Raw genomic sequence first — 23,689 nt, forward strand, 5'->3', positions numbered from 1 at the left:
TGTTGTAGTCATCCCACTCATCTGTAGGTCCTGGCTGATCATCATTATCATCCCCATCACCCTGATTATTAGGTGTATGTGGTGGTGAGAGCTGAGGTGAAGTTGGCACAGATAGAGACTGAGGCGAAGGTGTTGATGGAGAGGAAGAGGGGAAGGGTTTGTTCCAATATTTTTCTTCTTCAATAGAATATGGCATTCCTCTTCGGTATTAGCCCCTCTCTTTAGAGCCACCTTAGTGGTAATGTGTCCAGTTTTTGGATGTATGATCAAAATGTTCTGTTTTGGTTCCGGTTTTTCGAGCGGATCACCGAAACTATGCTTTTTAGGTGACTTTGGGTGTATCAGTCTGTTTCGGCGCCAATGGTTTCCGGGTTGTTGTTTTCAGATTCGAGGTGGTTTTCGGTGCCGAGTGGTGATGGTTGGAGTTGGACTTTGTCTTCGACCCGAAGGCTTTGACTCGGTGCCAAACTTGGAATGGGGCTTTTCTGAACCGGAAGACTTTTTGGTAGGCTTCGGTGCCGAGCCAGAAGGCAGGGCGTCGGAAGCGTGGTCTCGGTGACAACCGGGGCCCGAGGGCGCGGGTTGGTCCAAAGCCTTCTTTTTCGGTTGACTTGGGAGTCGGGGCGAGGTAGGGACTGTATTTACAGTACTTTGTCCATATGGGATGTCTTCATCCTGGTCGGAGCCATCGTTGGAAAGGGAGATCTGTTCCTCCATGGCTCCGATAGCGTTGCCGGGTTCTTCAACAGATTGAGGTCAGAAGAGGTCCGGAATGGAGTCCGAGTCTTTTAGGAGCAGAAAGCTCGGCAAGCGTCTCAGTCCTGTTCAGTGTGTTCTGGTGACAAACACAGGTTGCACACTTCGTGTGAGTCGGTGCGCGGGTATTTCGCGTGGCACAGAGGACAGAATTTAAAGGGAGTTCGTTCCATCGACTGCGAGGTGAACCGGGGGCTAGGTCCGATGGCCTACCATGAGCTCTCCGATCTAAATAGGGTTTTATCAATTAACACGATACGCGAAGAAAGGAGAATGCTATCGGACTCAATACTGTCAAGGGTGAGTGTTCGACGCACCGAGAGAAACCAAAGGATTGGCGTTGGAGCACAGCGAGTAACATCCAAACCCGATGGTGGAAAAAACAATCTGAAGATGGAGTAGATGACCATGCGCACTATCACCGAAAGGAGGAGTCACCTACCTCGTGACAAGGAAGACTTTTTTAGAAGAAAAACAAAGTGCAAACATCCAGGCCCAAAACTAGATGGCGATCTATGCATAAGCATGTGATCTACAGCTCACATGCCTTGAATATAGATTTTCTTTCCTCTCCGACACCTAAGGAGCCACAGGACCTCTCTAAAAGTCTAAAGGTAAGATTCTGATTAATTAAGCACCTTGCTTTATCAGTCTCACCCCTGAGCTGCTCAACTAAATACCTCTACTGAACCACCTGATAGTAACTTGCCAGGTCCGGAATGCCCAGGCCTCCCTGTCTCGGGGGTCAAACACAAATCTTCCAGCCCAGACGAGCCATTCTGTTGTACGATATGGATAATGTTGCTTACCCAGTAAGCATCTGGTCTTGGCATGTAGAGCTGTAGATGCACATGCTTTATATACTCGTGCCCTCTAGTGTTGGCTCCGGATGTTTGCAAGTCGTTTTTCTTTGAAGAAGTCTTTCCAGTCATGAGGTAGGTGACTCCTCCTTCCGGTGATAGTAAGCATGGGCATCAACTCCATTGTTAGATTGTTTTCCAGCAGAGGGTGAGAATTGAGTTAGTAAGTGTAGAATAGAGATGTCCATGCGTATGTATGTAAAGTGAGAAAACTGCAACAGGTACAGGTACCCAGGGAGGTGTGTGGGCGCATGTGAATCTACAGCTCTACATGCCAAGAACAGATGCTTAATGGGTAAGTAACATTATCCGTTCGAGGCATGTGAGCTGTAGATCACATGCTTTGCATAGACTATACAGCAGTATACTCCCAAAGTGGTGGCTAACCTGTAGCTGTTGCAGTTGTTTGAAAAAGTGTTTTAAGTATTGCCTGGCCTTCATTAACTTGTTGCCTCGCTAACACATCTACAAAATAGTGCTTGGTGAATGTGTGCGGTGTAGACCATGTTGCTGCCTTACAGATGTCAGCTAGGGGAATATTCCCTAAGTAGGCCACAGTAGCCCCTATTTTGATGGTGGAATGCCATCTAGGGGGTACTGTCAAGGTTCTTTTAGCTTTTACATAACATGTTTGGATACATTTCCTGATCCATCTTGCAATGCCTGATTTAGATATGGGATTGCCTTTGTGTGGTGGTGAAAAAGCAATAAAGAGCTGTTTTGTCTTACGAACATCTTTTGTTCTTTCCACATAATATAGTAGAGCTCTTCTAACATCTAGTGTGTGTAGAGCTCGTTCTGCTACAGAATCAGATTGAGGAAAGAAGACGGGTAACTCAACTGATTGATTGATGTGAAAAGCAGAAACCACTTTAGGAAGAAATTTAGGATTGGTTCAAAGAACCACTTTGTCTTAGTGAATTTGAAAGAAAGGCTCTTGTATAGTTAGTGCCCGGAGTTCACCAACTCTCCTTAGGGAAGTGATTGAAACAAGAAAAGCAAACTTTCATGAGAGGAATTGCAATTGACACCTGTGCATTGGTTCAAAAGGTGGACCCATTAGCCTTGTAAGGGCTATGTTCAAGTTCCATACTGGTGCAGGTGAGACTCTTGGTGGTATTACTCTTTCTAGTCCATCCATAAAGGCTTTAACCACTGGTACCATGAATAGAGATAAGTGTTGTCTGTTTTATAAATATGAAGCTACTGCTGCTAGATGCAATCAAATGGATGTGTAGGCTAATACACATTGCTTTAAGTGTAAAAGATAACAGATGTTTTGCACTGAAGCTTCAAGGAGATTGATATTGTTATTGCTACAGTAGATAACAAATTGTTTCCATTTTGCTGCATAAAATGACCTAGTAGTAGGGTTTTTAGCCTCCTTTAGGATATTCTTCCAGGCTAGTGGGAATTGTAAATAACCAAACTATGGCTTCAGGAGTCAAATCGCTAGGTTGAGTTCCTTGGGATTTGGATGCCTGATTTCTCCATGGCTCTGAGTGGGGAGACTGGAGTTGAGGTGCAGCTTTTGGTGTGGATCCACTAAGAGCTCCAGCGAGGGTGAACCGAGGTTGACGAGCCCATGTAGGAGCTATGACAACGTGCCCATGTAGGAGCTTTGACAATGAGTTTGTGGGATGATCTTCCGAACTACCAGTGGAATGAGTGGGAGAGGCCCATCCCTGCAGGCGAGCCATCCCAGGCATCCCATAATACTCACATCAAGGGCTAGCCATCAACTGTCAAAACAGGCAGACTACCAACCACCAGAGGCCAGATACCATGGCAACGGCCCTCTCCCTGCGGAGGAGGGAGTAGGCATCCCATAATAGTCTTCCTGCTCAACTGATGTCACCTACTGTGTCCATGCAGAGCGATGAAGGAGTCTTTGAAAGTGGGGGACCGCCCACTAACGGAAGACTTGCCCTCTGTACCCCAAAACCTGGCACCAAAAAGGGGGTCGGCTAAACCTCTACCTGGACCCGCTATTGTCCTCTACAGCCCCGATGCATCATAATGGGGTGAAAAGAACACACAAAGGACCATTTACCGAACGGGATGCCAAACTAAAAAACACCCTAAAACTTGTTTTAGTTCTATGTTCATCATCCAGTTGTGAGTGTCCAAGAGGAAGGGCGCAGGGTAGCGTCTGTGCAGCTTTTATCACCCTCCTTGTCCCGTTCGCACCCCCAACCCCCTTCCCACCGCCTCTTGGCGGTCTTTAGTTGGACAGACCCTGGCTTCAGCAGCGCGTGCACTCTCAAGCCACTAACGATCCGGCCTTAATGACGATTAGTGCCCTGGTCACGTTATGCCTCGCGCACGCCAATGAGGGGCTGACTACATTCACAGGGCAGGCCCCCTCTGACTTCACAGGAGGTGCCCGTGACAGGCATTTCCCCGGTGATAATATCTCCGCAGGGCTCTCCAACTCTGGGGAAAAGTGATAACAGCGGGTGGCTCATTAAGGGGGTTCAGAAACTGGGCTGGAGCCGGCAATTGTCCGCTTTCAGAATATGTTGGTGTGTCTTGCAATCAGCAGTGTAGGTAACATGCGGCACTCTAGGTCATCAAAAGCTGATGTGTCAGAGGTGGTCTCATCATGACCTTGTCTGTGGCAATACGTGCATTTTGCCATAGAGATAGGGCGTTAATGGTCACTAATGGACCTCTCCCAGGGCACAAGACCTGTGTGCTCTGCAGTCATGATCTACCCAAACCAAGGTCATCACTCCTACAGAGAAGGGTGAGGGGTGCATAGACTAAGGTTTTCAGATCACAACTTTCCAGTTCAGTTTTTCCTTCTACAAAAATTTGTTATGTGCGACTTTAAACCAATGAGCTCCATTAAGTTGACACAGACTATACCTCTAGGAATGCATGGGGTTCCTTCCACTTATGCAAAAGCCCAGAACTGGGGTATTGGGTCCCCGATGACGTGTAATATTTAGTAGGGGGGGGCTGTTACGTGGACTCATCTCCTCACTCCAAAGGCACCGCTTCACACATCTCCCCCAGTCACCTTAATCTCGGTGTCTTCTATTCCTCCTCCCGTTCTCTGTCAGAGAGCGCCACGGACTCCGGAAGCACGAAGGGGACGTCCAGCACTTCCAAACGTGGTTCTGTGTTCCTATTTCCGCAGCGCTGGAAGCTCGGTACTAGAGCTGCAGCAGTGATACAATGACCCCATACCTCTCTTGACACCAGGGCTTTAAATGGGATGAAAAAACTGAGGTGTCTCTCAAAGAAGCGTGGCTAATGTAATTAAGGTCGTGGGTTAAAGCACGTAACAAAAATCTGTGTTTAGCAGAGTGTGCTGCCCAACTTGTGGTTTGCAGTTTCTGTCATTGCATCCAGATGTATGATACAACAAGTGACATTATACCTACAACAAGTCAGGCCTATTGGCTTTGTCAATGGTTGTTAGTTGCATAAGATAAATAAGCAGCAAATATGGCTTGTTTGTAACATTGAAAAAGCTTTGGCTTACAGTCCTATTGACACCACGACAATGTTGCTGCTCCTGAGTTTCAAAAAGAGAAGGGAAATCAAGAGAGAAAATGACTCTCTTTAAAGGGTTTCCCTTCCTGAAGAACGCTCACTTGGCATAACGTCATGCCGTAACTTTTCCAATAGTGAGAAGTGAGCAATGAGAGCAGTGCACATCGATTTGTGCCTGCTGTCACTGCAGTCCAGAAAAAAACAGTCCGCCTGTGCCAGGGTACAAAACAGAGCCCGATAGAGACCCGTTTCGAGGCTCCTTTTAAAAACTGCTGGTGCTCAGAGCTGGTGAGAGCCGGCCCACTTAAAGCACAAATTACTACTTGTGTTACGATATATCTGTAAGAGACATTAGTTAGTGATAGATTCCTTACCTTAGAATATCCCCAGGCGTCAGACTGGATCCGGAAAGTTCAGCTTAGCAGTACCCCTGCGCGTCGGTAGGTGGAGTCCTGCGGCTCCGCGTCCATCACCGGCGTCGCCAGCGCCGAGGTGGTGTCATGGAGAGTACTTAGGCGCCACCCATGCGCGCTGACTTCAGTTCTGTACACGACTTTCCGCGCCCGGAACGCAGAGCCTTGAAAGATACTGACCATTGGTGCATAAAACTAGGGCCTTGAAGGGATGACCTTAACCGTAGTAATCAGTTCGCAGAACGGGGAGGATGGGTGAGGTGGTAAGGAATCTATCACTAACTAATGTCTCTTACAGATATATTGTTGCACAAGTAGTAACTTGTGCATCTGAAAGAGACACATTAGTGATAGATTCCTTACCTTAGAATAGATACCCCAGCAATACCAACCCTGGTGGTGGGTCTGCGAACAAGATTACACCAGAAAGTCACAGAGCACGGAACGGCCAAAGAAGCCGTCCCTCCGGACTTGACTGTCAAGGCAGTAGTGCTTGGTAAACGTGTGCAGCGAGGCCCACGTAGCTGCCTGACAAATGTCCTGCAAGGGAACGCCGTGTCACAAGGCAGTAGTGGCTGCAGTTGCCCTGGTGGAATGGGCCTGCAGCCCCACAGGAATCTCCTTCTAGCCAAGGAGTAACATGCTTTGATGCACAGAACGACCTACCGGAAGATGGTCCGTTTGTGCACAGCCCAACTTTTTTTGGCACCCACGTAGCCAACAAAGAGCTGATCATCCACCCGAACTGTTGTGTACGCTGCAGATAGAATGCGAGCGCGCGTTTTGGTTCCAGACAGTGGAGCCTATCCTTCTCCCTGGAACAATGCAGAGGCGGAAAGAAGGTGGGCAAAGAGATGGTCTGCCTGATGTAGAAGGGCGTGTCAACCTTTGGCAAGAAAGAAAGACGGGTCCTTATAACCACCTTGTCCGGATGAACTGAAAGGAAAGGAGGTTTGGAACAAAGAGCCTGGAGCTCACTCACTCTTCTGGCAGAGGTGATAGCTACCTGGAAAGCCATCTTTTAGGTGAGAAGACGTAAGGGACAGTTATGAAGGGGCTCAAAGGGAGCGCACATCAAATAAGTCAAGACAAGATTCAAGTCCCACTGAGGCATTATGAAAGGCATGGGAGGAAACGTGTGTGTAATGCCATTGAGGAAACGGTTAACAACCAGGGACTTAAAAAGAGAAGGCAGAGATGGCAGAAAGATAACCTTTGATAGTGCTCAAAGCAAAGCCCTGCTGGGCCAAGGACAGAAGAAACAGAAGAACCTGAGAAAAAGGGGCAGAAAGGGGATCCACGGCCTTCGCTGTGCACCATGCTACAAACTTTTTGCACCTGCAGGCGTATACTGTTTTAGTGGAGGGATGCCTGGCTGCCAAAATGACATCAAAGACTTCGGGTGGAAGGTCGAAAGTCGTCAAGTGTTGCCGCTCAATCTCCACGCATGGAGGTGAAGGCCGGACAGGTTCGGGTGGAGGATCGTCCCCTGCTGCTGATACAGAAGATCCTCCCGAAGAGGCAGACGGATCGGCAGTCATGCTGAGTAGCTCGGGATACCATACTCTTCGAGCCAGTCCGGAGCCACAAGAATAACTTGGGCCAGGTCGCGCCTAATCTTCTTCAGCACTCTGGGCAGAAGTGGTATAGACGGAAAGGCGTACAACAGACCGCAACTCCACTCGCGACGAAAAGCGTCTCCGAACGAGTGCCGCCTTGGAAATTCCAATGCGCAGAACTGATGACATTGCGCGTTCTCTTCGGTGGCGAACAGATCTAACCAAGGCTCTCCCCACTGCAGTAAGAGACCTTGCGTCTGAGTTCAGACGCCATTCTTGATCCATCATGCACCGGCGGCTGAGTTAGTCCGCCCTGGCGTTCAGAGAACCTGCCAGGTGTTGAACCACCAGGGTCACGCCCTGATGTTCCAGCCATTGCCAGAGGCGCAGAGCCTCCTGGCATAGGGTCCACGACCCCACCCCGCCCTATTTGTTGGAGTACCACATGGCGGTGGTGTTGTCCGTGAACACCTGCACTACACTTCCCCGGACAGAGGGAAGGAATGCCTTCAGTGCAAGCCGGATCACCCGCAGCTCCAGAAGGTTGATGTGATGCCGGATCTCCGCCTCTCCCATGTGGCTCCCCCAGCCCAGGAGGGGCACATCCGTCACAACTACATGCTCCGGTTGGGGAGAGGGATCTGCCGCTGACCCAATCGCGGTCCGTGAGCCACCACTGCAACTGTCTCGCAGTGCCCTCCGAGATCCGAACATGGTCGGACAGGTTGCCCTGATGCTGGGCCCACTGAAACTTCAGGTCCCACTACAGAACCCGCATCCACCACCTGGCGTCATGCACCAGAAGGATGCAGGAGGCCATCAGCCCCAGAAGCTGCAGCGTCAACCGGACCGGGCCCGGGATAAAGGCTGAAAGATCGGAATCAGAGCCTGAATATCCCTAACCCGCTGTTCGGGAGGATAAAACCGAAACTGCGCCGAATCCAGAACCGCTCTGATGAAGAGGAGCCTTTGAGAGGAACACAGGTGTGACTTCAGCACATTGATGGAAAACCCCAGCAAGTGCAGGAGGTCGGCCGTAGTCTGAAGGTGGCCGACGACTGTATGGGGCGAGCTCGCCTTCAACAACCAGTCGTCGAGGTAGGGGAAGACTGACACCCCTAACTTGCACCGATGAGCTGCGACCACCGCCATCACTTTCGTGAACACCCGTGGGGCGCTGGTAAGGCCAAAGGGGAGCACGGTGAACTGGAAGTGCTCGTGGCCTACCATGAACCGCAGGAAATGGCGGTGGACCGGCAGGACGGGGATGTGGAAATACGCATCCTGCAAGTCCAACGCTACCATCCAGTCTCCGGGGTCCAGGGCAGCTAAGACCTGAGCCAGAGTCAGCATTTTGAACTTCTCCTTCCGGAGGAAGCCGTTGACGGTCCGTAGGTCCAAGATAGGGCGCCCTTCTTGGGAACCAGAAAGTAGTGGGAATAGCAACCACATCCTACTTCTGGCCAGGAACGCGCTCGATGGCCCCCTTGGCAAAGAGGGCCGACACTTCCTCTTGCAGAAGTTGCAAGTAATCCCCCGACACGCTGTGGTACTGCGGTGGCATGGTTAGAGGGGTCACCTCGAAGGGGAGGGAGTAGCACGATTTGCAGCACCCACCTGTCCGAAGTGATGGTGCGCCAGTGGAGGAGGTGATGGCGGACCCTGCCCCCCACTGGTGTCAAATGGGCCTGAAAGCTCGGCCTAGGAGGGCTTTGAGGGGGATGATGTGGGGGATGGATGTGGACTGGCCGCGCCGTTGTCCTTGGCCACGAAAGGAGCGAAAGGCAGACTGCTGCTGACGCTGGCCCGAGAGGCCCAAGGACTCGGCCGCATCCCTTGAGTCCTTGAAGCGTTCAAGCGCATGATCTGCCTTGCCACCAAAGAGGTGGCTACCATCAAACGGCATGTTCATTAGGGTGCTCTGGACATCGGCCGAGAAGTTGGCGGACTTCAGCCAGGCGTGGCGGCTAACCGCCACCGTCGTAGACATCGCCCTGCCCAGCGAGTCCGTGATATCCATCCCACATTGTATGGAATACCGAGCTGCGTCTCTTCCTTCCACGAGGGCTTGAGCGAGCTTTGCCCCGGCCTCCTCCGGGCACTCTGGCAGCGCGGCCGCAACCGTATCACACAGAGAGTGGGGTATAACGGCCCAAAAGGCAAGCGGTGTTGATTGACCGCAACCCACAACTGAGGGATGAGAACAGTTTCTCACCATACTGTTCATACCTTTTGGATTCCCGATCTGTGGGTGCAGTGGGGAATGTGGATGGGGAAGTAGAGGCCTGGATAACCAGGCTCTCTGGGGTGGGGTGGGTGGACAGGAAGCTAGGGTCGCCCGGAGCTGGGCGGTGGCACCTGGCGACGTTCCTATCTACAGGGGGGCGTGTAGTGGGCCTGGACTAGGTGCCTAACAGGACGTCCATGAGAGCCTCATTAAACAGCAGCAGAGGCTCCGGAGAGCCTGTCTGCGGTTCAAGGACCTCAGTGAGGATGTTAGACCTCACAGTAGCGATGGGGAGTGTAGGCGCCAAGGCCTTGGCTGCCCGTGTCAGCACCACACTATAAGCAGCCCCCTCCTCCGTAGCCACGGCAGGAGGGGAGACAAAGCCAGTGTCAGGGGAAGTGTCAAGACCACTGGCCTCCCCAGGCTCCTCTGTCCAGTCCTGAAAGGACTGACACTCACGTGTCAGAGGGTCCTCAGACCCCTCCCAATCCCCTCGTCCTCCATCTCCTGAAATTCAGGGTCAAAGGATGGAGCCAAATCAAAGAAGAAATGCTCTTCAGCCGGCGTCGAATGCAGTGTCGATCGACGCCGGATCCGGACCGAGGGAGGGATCAGGGGCGGCGCCGGCGGGGTCGTGAGATCGACCAGCGGCGACCCGGATCCGGATCCAGCGGGAGCCTGCGGAGTCGGGACCGAAGTCGCCGACTGCGCCGGGGCCGTAGCACCCGATGGCACCGAAGTACCCAACGGCGCCAGGGCCGAAGCACCCAGCCCGCCTGGACTCCCAGTTGGGGCCGCGGGGCCCAGAGGCACCGCGGGACCAGACGGAGGAGAGAGGGACCTCATGGCCATGAGGAAGGCCTCAATCTCCTCCGACGTTACGTTTAGCCCAGGGACCGGCAGGTATGGAGCTGGCCCCGGCACCTGCCGCTCCGGTGGAGCCGCGGAGGCAGTGTCGCCCGAACCCCCGTCTGCGTCGTGCGAGCGTCGGGGAGAGTCGGAAGAGCGATGTAGTCTCTTCGACTTCTTGTGCCTCTTACCTGAGGACTTGGAGCCCGACGAATGGTGTTGACTCGCCGAGCTTCGATGACTGTGGCCCCGCGACCGGTCCCTCGACCCCCTCCTGGACCGGGACCTTGAGAGGCTCGGGGCCGACTGCCGGAGCTCGAGGCGCTTACGGGACCGCTCCCGTCTAGCCTTCGACGTCAAGGCCCGGCAGTCGGGCACGACCGGTCGTCGTGGTCAGCCCCAAGGCAATACAGGCACCGGCGGTGGGGATCGGTAACCGACATCAGTCGGGCGCAGTCTGTACAGGGCTTGAACCCAGGCATCCCTACCGGCACTGAGAGTTGTGAAGACTCGAGAAGAGATAAAAAATTATCAAAAAAGTTTCGTCAAAAAGTGACTAAGGTACTGCTTTCTCGGGATCCAGTCTGACACCTGAGGGTTATTCTAAGGTAAGGAATCTAACTAACGTGTTTCTTTCAGATACATGTTTTTGCGTATAATTTTACCTTGATCTTTCATATACAACAAATCAGTACGATGATGAACGCTGAATTCTTATACATTTAAAGCTGCAGCTTTCATATGTAGTACATGCATCCTTTTAAAAAGTATTTTTCCGCCTCACACATTTCTCACCACTATGTTTGGTGCTAAAAACCATTTCAAGTCAATAACTGCAAGATTGTATCAGTGAGTTCAGTTAATTAAATTTTTTTATTTAATGTTATTGTTCTTTTGATTAAGATGAAAATCATTCCCAAGTAACTAAAAGTATCATGTTGATTCTGAAAGGATCCCCCGTTGTCTCTTCCAACTAACTGCCATTCAGTTGCACACAGTAAACGTGCCTTAATCTAGAACTATCAAAACATATTTGATCAGAATTGGTCTGTAAAACTCCTCAGTGGACTGGACATTCAAATGATCAAATTACGCCAAACTACAAGATTATGAACATTTTCTTCCAAATCAAAATTTTGCAATTATTACCTTTCAAGGAGGGAACACAATGATCAGCATTTACTAAACAAAAATAAGAATGTACTTGCAAATCATATTATAAAGTACAACATAACTGTAAAGTAAACCACAATGATCAGTTTGAAGAATCTGCCTAATTTTACCTGCTATCGCCGTAAGGCAATTGTGAAATAGGGGAGAAAGTGCCTAATGCAGGTCCAGACGTCACAGGTGCATGGGGGAGATGTGGGCGGGGAGCAATGAGGCCGTTTATTAGAGGCATTCTTGCAAAAACACTTCCTCCTACAGAAACAGAATACAATGATAGCTGAATCACTCAACATGGTAAATCATTTTTCATGCTTTTAAAAATAAGCATCTGACACTCTGAAGTGACGTGTGCTTTGAAAGACAGCTATACACTTAAAGAGGCCTGGAACAAAAAAAGGTATCCTATTTCTATTTGCCATCAGGATCTAACAAACCACTACTTCTAATCAAAACTACTTGCGAGCATTTTGTTTGTCAAGACTTAGACATAATTTAAGAAGCAATCATGATGAGCTAATTTACCTGTTGATCATTTAACATATAAAATAACAATTTGTAGAGTAAAACATATCCTGAGCTCTACACGAAGAGCCTGCTGACCTCAAATGTTCATGTGCAATGACATTGGCTTTGAATAAACTGAAACAGTGTGATTGCAGATAATTCATAGGAAAATTAGGAGCGCATTTACTAGTAAACTCTCGACACACATTCATATATGTTTTCCACAGACATCCTAATTTAAATTATTTAAATAGTATACTTCCCAAGGATATGCCATTTTATATTCATTTTACTATCTCTGATGTGAACACTTTCGTTTGAATTGTTCAATGCAGGTACTGTTCCATCAATTGTTTTTAATGTTAATCTTCGACACCTCATTCCCCTTTCATCATTCCTTGACCTATAATTTCAGAAGTACAGTACTGCTGAGAACGGTTAATGCTTGTGTTCTACTGTGTATTATAGGTAGTGTTAATACAGCTACCTTATGAATCTTTCATACCTTTTGTGAATACATGCAGTAATTCTTCCGAAACTCCTCGCATGATAGTCAGTTTGAATCAATTTGGCAGCTTCTGAATTTCACAAACTGATTTAATCCTTCTTTATTCTCCCAAAATATCCATGCATCTTCTTATGTGACCATACAAGTTTTCTGTACAGTAGAATTAACTGCTCTTTTCTGTTATACTGCTGGCCTCACAAGTTGTTGACACCTTCCAAGAAGTAGACTATAGGCCTTTGCAACACTTATCTTGCATTGTTCCTGTTGTGTTTATTTAATTTGAGGTCTTCGGATGAGGTCTTCTGATAGATACAAAAATTAATTTCTTGCAATCCATTTCACCATAATAGAATCTTCAATGAAAGCTTCAGGAACTTAATGGGTCTCTATCAAAATTAATGTGCACCCCAATTTGAAACTATATTGTAAACTTCGATACAGCATCTGTCCTGAAAAATAACCTTCCTAGTAGACATTGCCTCAGCTTAACAGGTCATTAAAATCCAAGCTTGTTTTCTCAATAATTCTCCCCTTTTACACTCCAATAGAGCAGTCAAGAGGACTGCATCCCTGTGTTCTTCCAAAAGCCGACTCATATATTCTTGTGAACCAAAATCTGTACCTGAGTTGTTTGAAAATCCTAACTACTCATACACAAGAGAGGTATTTTTCTTAAATGAAGGAACTGAGGTTTCTCCTATTGGAATATGGAATATGTTTAAAGCATTTGCATGAGGGAAATGTAGTGCTCTTAATGCACACCGTCAAAATTAAGAAACGAGAGACCATCTTAAAAGCATGAATGCTAGAAGAGCAGAGTTAGATCTACAGTATATAAAATACCATTTGTACTCCACCACGGATTAATTGAGTACACATTTCGCTCACCAATATGGGAGAAAATCGAAAGGAAATAAAAGAAAAATAGGGATATGTTGCACTAGTTTAGCAAATGGAAAATGTTACTTACCCAGTAAGCATCTGTTCTTGTCATGTAAAGCTGTAGATTCACATGCTTTGCATACTCCTGCCTTCTAGTGTTGGGTATGGATGTTTGCAAGTTGTTTTTCTTCGAAGAAGTCTTTCTAGTCACGAGGTAAGGTGACTCCTCCTTTCGGTGATAGTGTGCATGGGCATCAACTCCATTGTTAGATTGTTTTCGCCCAGAAGGTGAAAATGGAGTTAGTAAGTGTAGAATAGAGATGTCCATGCGTATGAATGTAAATTGAGAACTACATCCATTACAGGAGACCAGGGAGGCGGGTGGGCGCATGTGAATCTACAGCTCTACATGCCAAGAACAGATGCTTGCTGGGTAAGTAACATTTTCCAGTTGAAGCATGTGAGCTGTAGATCACATGCTTTGCATAGACTATATAGCAGTATACTCCTAAAGCGGGGGCTAACCTGTAGTGGTTATAGTTGTTTGAAACAGTGTTTTAAGTACTGCTTGGCCTACATTTGCTTGTTGTCTCGCAAACACATATACACAATAGTGCTTGGTGAATGTGTGCCTTGTAGACCATGTTGCTGCCTTACAGATGTCGGCTAGGGGAATATTCCCCAAGAAGGCCATAGTAGCCCCTATTTTGCGAGTAGAATGTGTTCTAGGTTGAATTTTTAAAGTTGTTTTTGCTTTGGCATAACATATTTGGATACATTTTACAATCCCTCTTGCAGTACCGAATGTAGATATAGGATTGCCTTTGTGTGGTGGAGAAAAAGCAACAAATAGTTGCTTTGTTTTTCTAAATTCTTTGGTTTTTTCTACATAATACAGTATAGCTCGTCTAACATCAAGTGTGTGCAGAGCTCGCTCTGCGACAGAATCAGGTTGATTAAGAACACAGCTAACTCAACTGATTGACTGATATGAAAAACAGAAACTACTTAAGGGATAAATTTAGGATTGGTTCGAAGAACCACTATCTTTAAGAAGTTGAAAGAAAGGCTTTTGTATAATTAATGCGTGAAGTTCACCAACTCTCCTTAGTGAGGTTACTGCTATGAGGAAAACAGCCTCCCATGAGAGGAATTGTAACTGATATTTGTGCATTGGATCAAAAGGTGGATTCATTAGCCTTGTAAGAACTATGTTTAGGTTCCACTCTGGTGCAGAGGGAACTCTTGGTGGTATTGATGAAGCAAAGCTTCGCATATTTGCGGCTTGCCGAAATCAAGAACCTCGTTTATGTGTAATAAGGTAACAAAAATGTATGTTTTACTAACATTTATTTTGTTTAAGCAAAGTTCCCGAAGCTTGCCTGTGTGTATTTCTAATGAATTAATCCGTGTCCCTAAAAATGGCCGCCGCTTGTATTTTAGTTACTGCGCATGCGTCAGCCACACTCACGTGTCCTGACGCGTCTGCAGAAGTGGAGGGAAAGTTATGCGCATGCGTAATTCATAGCTGTGCTTATCATGTGGTACTGCTCGTGCCACTGCTCTTGTGTCCGTATCAATGTAGCTAACATTTAGATGCAATAAGTTTATTTCTTGATGATGAGTTAAAAGTACAAACCCTGTGATGTGTTTTCATAATGACATTATTATGTATTAATTTGTTTTTCGCTTACTTTTCATGTACCGCGGGCAATGGGGGTCTGAGTGAGAGGAGAGCCATATTGGAGGTCCCTTCTGCGCCTGTGCGACATTCGGCAGCACGAGGGACCTTGGCTGATGGAACATAGCCAGTTGGCAGTGATGGGCGAGATGCTCCTGAGAAAGTCACCTCTGCCCTGCGAGAACAGCGAATGTGGCTCCTTATATGATACATTGTAATATTGCGCTACTGTTTGCCGTGTAACTTCTCATGGGAACCCCAAACCTGCTAGGCGGTACCCAAATATGTTAATGAAGGCTTCAAATCGTGTATTGTGATTGGTGTGTTACCCAAACCCTACCTTAGGACCAATCGAAATTGAGGGATTCTGACACTTTGCAACATTGGGGGGTGGTACACTGTCCCCAAACTGTATATCTACCCTGGGTTCACCTAGTGAACCGTCCGACTTGTCTGGTTTAGCTGACCTGTCACTGACCCAACGCACTCAATAGGTGACTGAAGATACAGAGCGCTGCGGAGCACTCTGTCCGAATTTGACCATAGACTAAGGTTCTACTGAACCTTAAAGTGCTGGCAAGCACTTAGCTGGGAGTTCGCTGACCCAATCGGGGTCTTGATCGATAGCTGCAGAGCGGGTGGAGCGCAGGCGTTGCTTCCGAACTGTGGGTTCCGGTCCTGTCCTGAAGAGGGTCCTGTCCTGAGGGTTTGCTGTCCTGTCCTGAGGGTCCTGTCCTGATTCCTATTCCGAGGGCATCCTGTCCTATCCGGGGTGTCCATTCTGCACCTGTTGTCCTTTGAGGGGTATCCTTCCTTGAGGGTTTCCTGTCCTTAACTGACCCGTGGCCAGGGTTTGGTTTCCACACTTTTCTAGGTAAATATTGCTCTGAACCTCTTGAAATTCTTGCACCTTCTGAATTTCTAACTTTTGCTTTAATAAAGTTCAACATTGCATATGTTATATTTTCCATGCCTTTCCGCAACTATTGAAAGTCATTTATATTTTTCCATAAAGTTTATTCCTATGTCTTCTCATTTGTTAGAAATTATATTTTGCATAGCAGTGTGTCATTTCCTGATATGGTCTAGAACTTCGTTGCCTAGGTTGTTCAAAGGCCCCTTCACCTTAAGTGAAGCGTGCTATTCATTATAAACTCTCCTATAGTCACTCACACTTAGGTATCCCTGTTTAGATAATACTGACTTGCATAGTATCTTTTCTCGTTACATTTTATTTAGTACCTTGATGATTACTCTGTCATTATTTCTTTCTGCCTATGTGATTTACGTTATCTTGGTTATTGATTGCCTTGTTTTATTGTATCTCATGCAAGAAAATATTGAATTTAGATAAACATTTTAAAACTTCCAGTTGTCCGTGGTCATTTAAACAGTATTTGAATGTTATTGTTTGGGTTTGTATTTTGCTGCCTTTCTTTTACAGCTAGCTCCCTGATTCATTGTGGTCATTAGGCACCCGCATCGGTGGATGGTAAGTCGGGTGCACCGAAATTTGGTAGCAGGGAACACACACACACCAACTTGATAGAGCTCGTGAAGTCACCTGATCGATGTATATGGTGATTTGAAAAGTATATGGGCCCTGAAGCCGGAAACGGCGAAAACTGTTGGTCGGGTGGCCTCGCGCGCTCTATCAGTTTTCTGGTAGCTAGAGGATGGTTAGGGACTAGTTGAGAGTAAGGCAGGGATTAGTTGGACTAGTTAAGTCGGAAGCTGCTATTATATTAATGCTGCTATAAGAGCGGCTGTTCTGAGGGAACTGATCACTCTCTTGTGAATACGCTGCTGAAACTCATGAATTTTTGTATTGTTATTATTCTTGTTCTTATATTGTTATATGTACTAATTCATGCATTTGTAAATCGAATTGTTAAGTGTTGTCCGAACTCCCCGGGGAATTGAAAGGGCAAGTGGTGAATAGAATCCATTGTCCTGAGGTCACAGGTTCGAGGAAAGTTAGGTGCAGGTTAGGATAACCGGGAAGCACTAACTAGGGTTTTCTGAATACATGTGTGAATAAATGACAGTAACGGGGTTCATTGGCAAAATTCCCATAGTGGCGTAACCTAGTAAGGGTCACATCGGAAGAGTAGCAGGTTCCTCGGAGCTAGCGTGAAAGCAGAAGGGTCCGCTGAGAAACCTTAAGCTCGGAATATATCCCGGAAAGAAGTGGATGAGTTTAGGGGAATAACAGGTTCACCGATGCTAGAGTGAAGGGTAGGCGGAAGAGATCTGCCCGCAGCGCGTGAAAAGTAAATGGAAGTAGTTTACTTGCAGTAAAAGAATTCTTTCTCTGTCTAGACACTTGAGCACTGTGGCGAATGTGTATTTGTTGTAAAATAACCAAGCACTGAGCACTTTAAAAGAAAGAAAGTTTCCGTTACCTTGTGAAGGGAGGGAGTCAGTCGCGAAGCGTCTCTGACGTCACTCTGTGCCGCGCTGGGATTGGTAGAAGCAGCGGGCGGGTAGCGGAGCTGAAATTGTAAAGGAGGGGTGAGCGCCGGAGCGTGGGAACTGTCTCACGAAGGGGCCGCGCACCCATTGGCGGAGCTTATTTTGTGTCGCGCACCCATTGGTTGCACGAATTTTCTGAAGCGCGTTCTGATTGGAGGTAGTTTGTAAACAAAGTTAGCGCAGAAGTCGTATGTGGCACTCGCGGACTACAGAGACTCGACCTGATCCAAGGCATCTAGGGTTTGAAAGGGATCAGTGGAAGGCTAATAGATACGATATTATGTACGGAACCAAGAGAAAAATGTCCCTTGTAAGTAAGGTGAAAAATTATTTTAAAACGGACAAACCGATTAAATCTAGAGAAGGTGTTCTTGTCCCAGCACCCAATACTCCCGCCTCATTCATGATGTTTGACCGAGGGTACAATACTTGTGTGTGGCTGGAGAATTGGGTGAAGTACACAAAAGATGACGGAGTATTGGCTTTTCCGTTAGATGGTACTTTCAATGGTAGGATCTTATTTAATTTAAGAACCCGAATGAATGAACTGCATCCCAGACCGAGACTAACGCAGTATGAGGCATTAGAGGAATGGGAGATTGAGGCTTTTGAAAGAGAAAGACCCCGAATGGACAAGGGTTTGACCAAGTGGTACCCCAGGCAGAAACAGGAATCCAGGGATAAAAGGATGACACAGTGGAGGCAGAGCATGATTGTTGAGGGTCTGTTTCCCATGATGCCTGCATGTCATAACATTGGAGCGGGTGAGAAAAGTACTGAAAAATGTAAGCATTGGGGGGCCCTGGGGGATTCAGATGATGAACTAATAGATGACATCTGTACCAGAAGTCCGCCACCTTACAATGAGGGAACCCGACCTTCCAGTGTAGGAGATGTTCCCCGACGCCACTTCCTAAAAGAAGAAGACAGGTCCCTGGGACTGGGAGGGGGTGGTCAAGTATTGCCCTATCCTGAAAAACCCGAACTGACGGAAACAAGGGATATATATCCCAAAGTGCCCGCAAGTCAGGAAGAAAAATATTCACGTACGAAAACCTTTTTTCCCAGACCCTTGTATGAAAGCGAAGAGAAACCCTCGAATTCAGGACTGCCTTTTGTTCAACCTCCATATGGGGAAGAGCGCAGGTCCTTTAATACTGGAACTTTATTCCCGAAACCAAATTATGGGGGAGGACCAAGTGAAACGCATCCTACTGCCCCGAGTTTTACTCCTCCATTGACCCCACAGATATTACATGACACAACTTTAAGAAGGGTACTAGTGGAAAAGGAGCAAGAGGCTCTAGCTAGACAAAGGACAGAAATAATTCAGAAAATTTCCCAGTTAAATACCAGTCCTGAGGCATTGACTATTCCAGTAACTATTGGACCGGTGGTCCCGTTATACGGAAATGGTCAGGGAAATCCGATTACTCCAGTTATGACCCCAGTCATGGCAACCCCGAGACAGGAACCGATCATCATAGATGATCAGTCCAGTGAGTGCGAGTCTGAAGTTGCGTTCTTGGAATTGCCAAACAAACAGACTGGAAAGGGAATACAGCAGAGGCATAACCCTTTTAATACAAAAGAAATTAAATTAGAGACAGCAACAGGTACTAGGAATGTCTCTCTGGTAACTCCGGATGAAATTGAGAGTTGGAGTCGTGAATTAGAGAAGCAGACTCCGCAAACAAAACCTTTAGACCTCTACAAGCTGAGGGTCGAAATAGAAGAATTAATGGCAGGAAATGTGGGGTTGGATCGATTGAATACCTACTCTGAAGAAGAATTGTCGTTCATATGTAAAAGCTTTACAAGGAACACCAGAGTGCTCCATGAAAAACTGACCGAAACAGCAGTTAGTATGGGGGTAGATATCTCAAAATCCAAGCCCTTACAGAAACCGTACAGAGCAGACTTCTCAGACAAAGATATAGAACACCTGAATGTGGCAGGGAAGAAGTTGCAGATTAAAGAATTAATGGGGGTACTGCAGAAATGGGGAGATGTGGAAAAATGGAGAAGCAGGTGGGCGAAAAAGAGGGAAGAGGTTCGCTCCCGACAAGTGACTCCCGAGTTTGCTTTAAGAGAGGTAGAAAAACCTGAGCAGTTATGCCCCATGCGCGAAGTTCCAGGGGGAAAATATGTGCATGTCCCCTGGTCTAGGCAGGATATTGTGTCCTTCACGAACGATTTTCCAAAATTACGAGAGAAACCAGTTGACTGGTACAGGCAGGTGGAGAGGTTCGTGAAGGTACAAAAATGTCTGTGGAAAGACCTGGATGGGTTTTTCGACATTGTGGTTCCGGTAGATTTATGGACCCAGTGTAAAATAGCCATAGATTGGCCCAGTGAAGAGTATCCCAGAAACAAGGAAACTGGAGAGCCATCAAAGGATGTCATGCGAAAGTATGAGCAGGTAATTCAGCATTTGAAAGAAAAGGTGCCCGCAAAGGAAACTGATTGGACAAAAATAGATAGAACAACACAGGAAAGGGACGAGACAGTGCACTCCTTCTATGAGAGGTTATTGCAGGTATTTAAAACATACAGTGGTATTGACAACATCGACCTGAAGGATATGACGCACTTTATTTACAGGTTTGTAAATGGTTTAAGACCTGAAATTTGTCAGTGGATAAAAGATAATAAAATCTGTTGGCATACTAAGAAAATGGATGAGGTCCTGCGGTACGCTAAGTACTGCGAGGACGAGATGGCAGAAAAGAAAAAGGCCCTTAAGGAGAAGGTTATGTGGGCTCAGGTGAAGCTCGCAGAACAACAGGAAAAACAATTGAGTAACATGGTTAAGAATGCTGAGAACAAAGGTCCTGGGGGAGGGGGTGGAGGAAAGCCCCGGCCCAAATTTAGCAGGGAAGAGGCTATGAAAAAATTTCCCTGCCATCAGTGCGGCGAAATTGGACACTGGCGAAACGAGTGTCCCCAATTAGTCGATGTTAATGAGAAAACTCCTGATTTAACTCCACAGACGCAGAAAGAAAGACCAAGAAAGACTCAACCCCAGGTAAAAACAGTTCAGGTGCCTCGAGCACCCAAGCAGGTATACAGGGGAAGACAGGCAGAAAATGAAGAGATAGAGGTTTGGGAAAGCGGGGAGAACAGAAATACAGCAACTTCGCAGTATCTGCTGAATGATACCTTCCTTTGTAATGATCAGGACTGACGGGGCCTGAGAGGGGAGGACGAGGAGTGCGTACTTGGCGCTTCCTTGCCGGTAGACCAGTCTGGACCATATATTGAAGGAAAGGTTGACGGAAATGATGTCACCTTTCTGTTGGACACTGGCGCTACCCGTTCTACTGTGAGAACAGTGGACGTTCCAAACCTACCCCTCTCGGGAGAAAATATCCAAGTAGTGGGTGTATCTAATCAATTGATTAGTACTCCTGTTACCGAACCAATGGAGATTTCAATTGGAAATTTTAAACAGATGCATAGATTTGTCGTCTGTGACACCAGTCCAGTGAATCTACTGGGTCGTGATTTTCTGTGCAAAATGAACTGTACCATCTTTTGCACACCAAAGGGTGTTGAAATACAGACCCCAGATGAAGACGGCATTTATAAATTATTGTTGCTTAGACCTGACTCAGAAATTAAAAGATTGACTCTGCAGGACTTGCCCCAAGAACTCCAGGAAGCCGTAAAGCCAGAAGTGTGGGATTTCACTGGAAAAGATGTGGGTTTGATGAAAGATGTGGACCCCATACAGATAGCCATCAAGGACAATGCAGTATATCCTAACACTAGGCCCTACCGAATGAATGCTGAAGTGAAAGCAGGTGTCACTCTGGAAATCCAAAAATTATTGGAAGGAAACATCATACAGGAAGTGATGAGCAGCCCATGCAACTCACCGATTATGGGCATCAAAAAGCCTAGTGGCAAGTATAGGGTAGTGCAGGACCTGAGAAAGGTTAACAAAATTGTAGTTCCTTGCTGCCCTATTGTCCCAAACCCTGCAGTGATATTATACCAGATTCCTTGGGATGCTGAATGGTTCACTGTGATTGATTTGTGTCATGCATTCTTTTCGATACCCCTGCACCCCGACAGCAAATTTCTTTTCTCATTTGCTTTTGAGGGTCACGTGTATTGTTGGAACAGGGTCCCTCAGGGGTATACAGAGAGCCCCTCTATCTTTAATCAGATCTTGAAAAAATGTCTAGAGACTTTGATCTTACCTGGGAACTCTGTGTTAGTGCAGTACATAGACGACCTTCTAGTGGCGTCTAAAAGTCACCGGGATTGTGTGGTTGACACCATTGCCCTCCTAAATCATCTGTGTGAGAAAGGGCATAAAGTAGCCCCTGACAAACTACAGTTCTGTGCGAAATCTGTAAAATATCTGGGACACCAAATAGAAAAGGGTGTCAGAAAAGTCACATCAGAAAGAGTGAGAATAATTCAAAAAATGCAGTTGCCCCGTACTCAAAAAGATGTCAGAATGTTCCTGGGTGTATTAGGGTACTGCAGGCAGTGGATTCTGGGATTTGCAGCCTTAGCCAGGCCCTTGATAAAAATGACCACGAGAGGAATGCCAGATGTTGTACAGTGGGACGATGAAAGTCTAATGGCTTTCACAAGATTGAAGAACTGTCTGTGTACCGCCCCTGCGTTGGGAATGCCAGATTATTCCAAAGAGTTTGCCCTTTTCTGTGACACTCGCGATAATTGCGCATTGTCTGTCCTGACTCAAGAACATGGCACGACCAGAAGGCCTGTGGCTTATTTCTCTGCCACACTGGACCCAGTAGCTGCTGGGTTACCAGGCTGTCTGAAAGCAGTAGCTGCTACCTGTGCAAGTTTGGAACAGAGTGAGTCCATTGTCATGGGACATCCTGTGACCGTGTATGTTTCACATGGAGTGGTAATTCTATTGACCAGAACTAAAACACAGTATCTCACCCCTAGTCGGCTGACTAAATACGAGAGGATTCTTGTGGGTGCAGCAAATGTAAGCATTGTTAGGTGCGGTATTCTGAACCCTGCCACCTTACTCCCCGACCCCTTGGAAATGGAAGGTGGGGATGATGATGAACATGATTGTATTGACCTAACAGAGTTCAGTACCAAGCCACGCCCAGACATAAAAGAAGTACCATTGCCTGAGCATGATAAAGAACTATTTGTGGATGGTTCCTGTCTAAGACATGAATTAGGAGGCTTGAGTGCTGCTTATGCAGTAGTGTCTTTCACAAAAATTGAACAAGCAGGTTACCTATATAACATCAAGTCTGCACAAGTAGCCGAATTGATAGCCATGATAAAGGCTTGCAAAATTGGGAAGGACTTACGCATAACAGTGTATACTGACAGTCAGTACTGTTATGGCGTTGTGCATGACTTTGGCCAATTATGGCTACAGAGGGAATTCATGACTTCCTCTGGTACTCCCATTCGGAATGCAAAGGTTGTTCATGACCTTTTAGAGGCCATCCAGTTGCCCAAAGAACTGGCAGTGGTAAAATGTACTGCTCATCAAAGAAGCATGGACAGAGTATCATTGGGGAACGATTATGCTGATCGAGTGGCTCAATGGTGTGCCAAAGATCGGTATATTGTAAATCCAAAACGAGGGGGGCCAGGAACCAGCTGCCAGCTTCAGGTGTTTGAGGAAGTGCCTACATGGGATGAGGTGAGAGAGTGGCAGGAGTCGGCTCCTTGGCAAGAAAGAGAGAAATGGAAGGAGGATGGGTGTAGACCGAGACGTGTGGATGGTGTGATTTTGGGCCCAACTGGTATGCCTGTGTTACCCCGACACTTGCTTGGCACAATGGCAAGATTAATACATGAAGGATCACACATTGGTAGGGATGCCATGATTCTGGTATTTCAACAGACTTGGTACAGTAAAAAGTTCAGGAAGGTAGCAGAGTCCCTCTGCCAGAGGTGCCTGTCATGTCAACAGATGAACCCAGGCAAGAGGACAATGGTTGAACTGAGCAAGATTGGGAGATCAGGGGGTCCCTTTATAAGGATACAGGTTGATTTTATCACCATGCCCCGTTGTGAAGGGAAACGATATGTCCTTGTCATTGTTTGCGTATTTTCAAAATGGGTAGAAGCTTACCCTACTCCTCAAAGTGACGCACTGACAGTAGCGAAGTGTTTACTAAAAGAACTGATACCTAGGTTCGGAATACCATGCATTATTGAATCAGATAAGGGTGGACATTTCCAGAATGACATACTGGCTGAACTCTGTAAGGCCTTCGGAATAAGGCAGAAACTCCATTGTGCATACCACCCAGAGGCTTCTGAAATAGTGGAACAA

General features: G+C 47.0%; 1 protein-coding gene across 15 annotated transcripts in view; it reads right to left on the reverse strand.

The window, feature by feature from the left end:
• Positions 1-23,689, reverse strand: part of KMT2C (lysine methyltransferase 2C) — a 1,799,940-nt gene that overhangs the window by 697,660 nt on the left and 1,078,591 nt on the right. For all 15 annotated transcript variants that reach the window (XM_078663231.1, XM_078663229.1, XM_078663237.1 and 12 more), the window contains one exon: positions 11,452-11,590. In XM_078663231.1, coding sequence (XP_078519357.1) covers positions 11,452-11,590 — 139 coding nt within the window. The remainder of the gene's footprint in view (positions 1-11,451; positions 11,591-23,689) is intronic.

The sequence above is a fragment of the Lissotriton helveticus genome, chromosome 10, assembly GCF_964261635.1.
Source record: "Lissotriton helveticus chromosome 10, aLisHel1.1, whole genome shotgun sequence".
Classification (NCBI taxonomy): domain Eukaryota; kingdom Metazoa; phylum Chordata; class Amphibia; order Caudata; family Salamandridae; genus Lissotriton; species Lissotriton helveticus.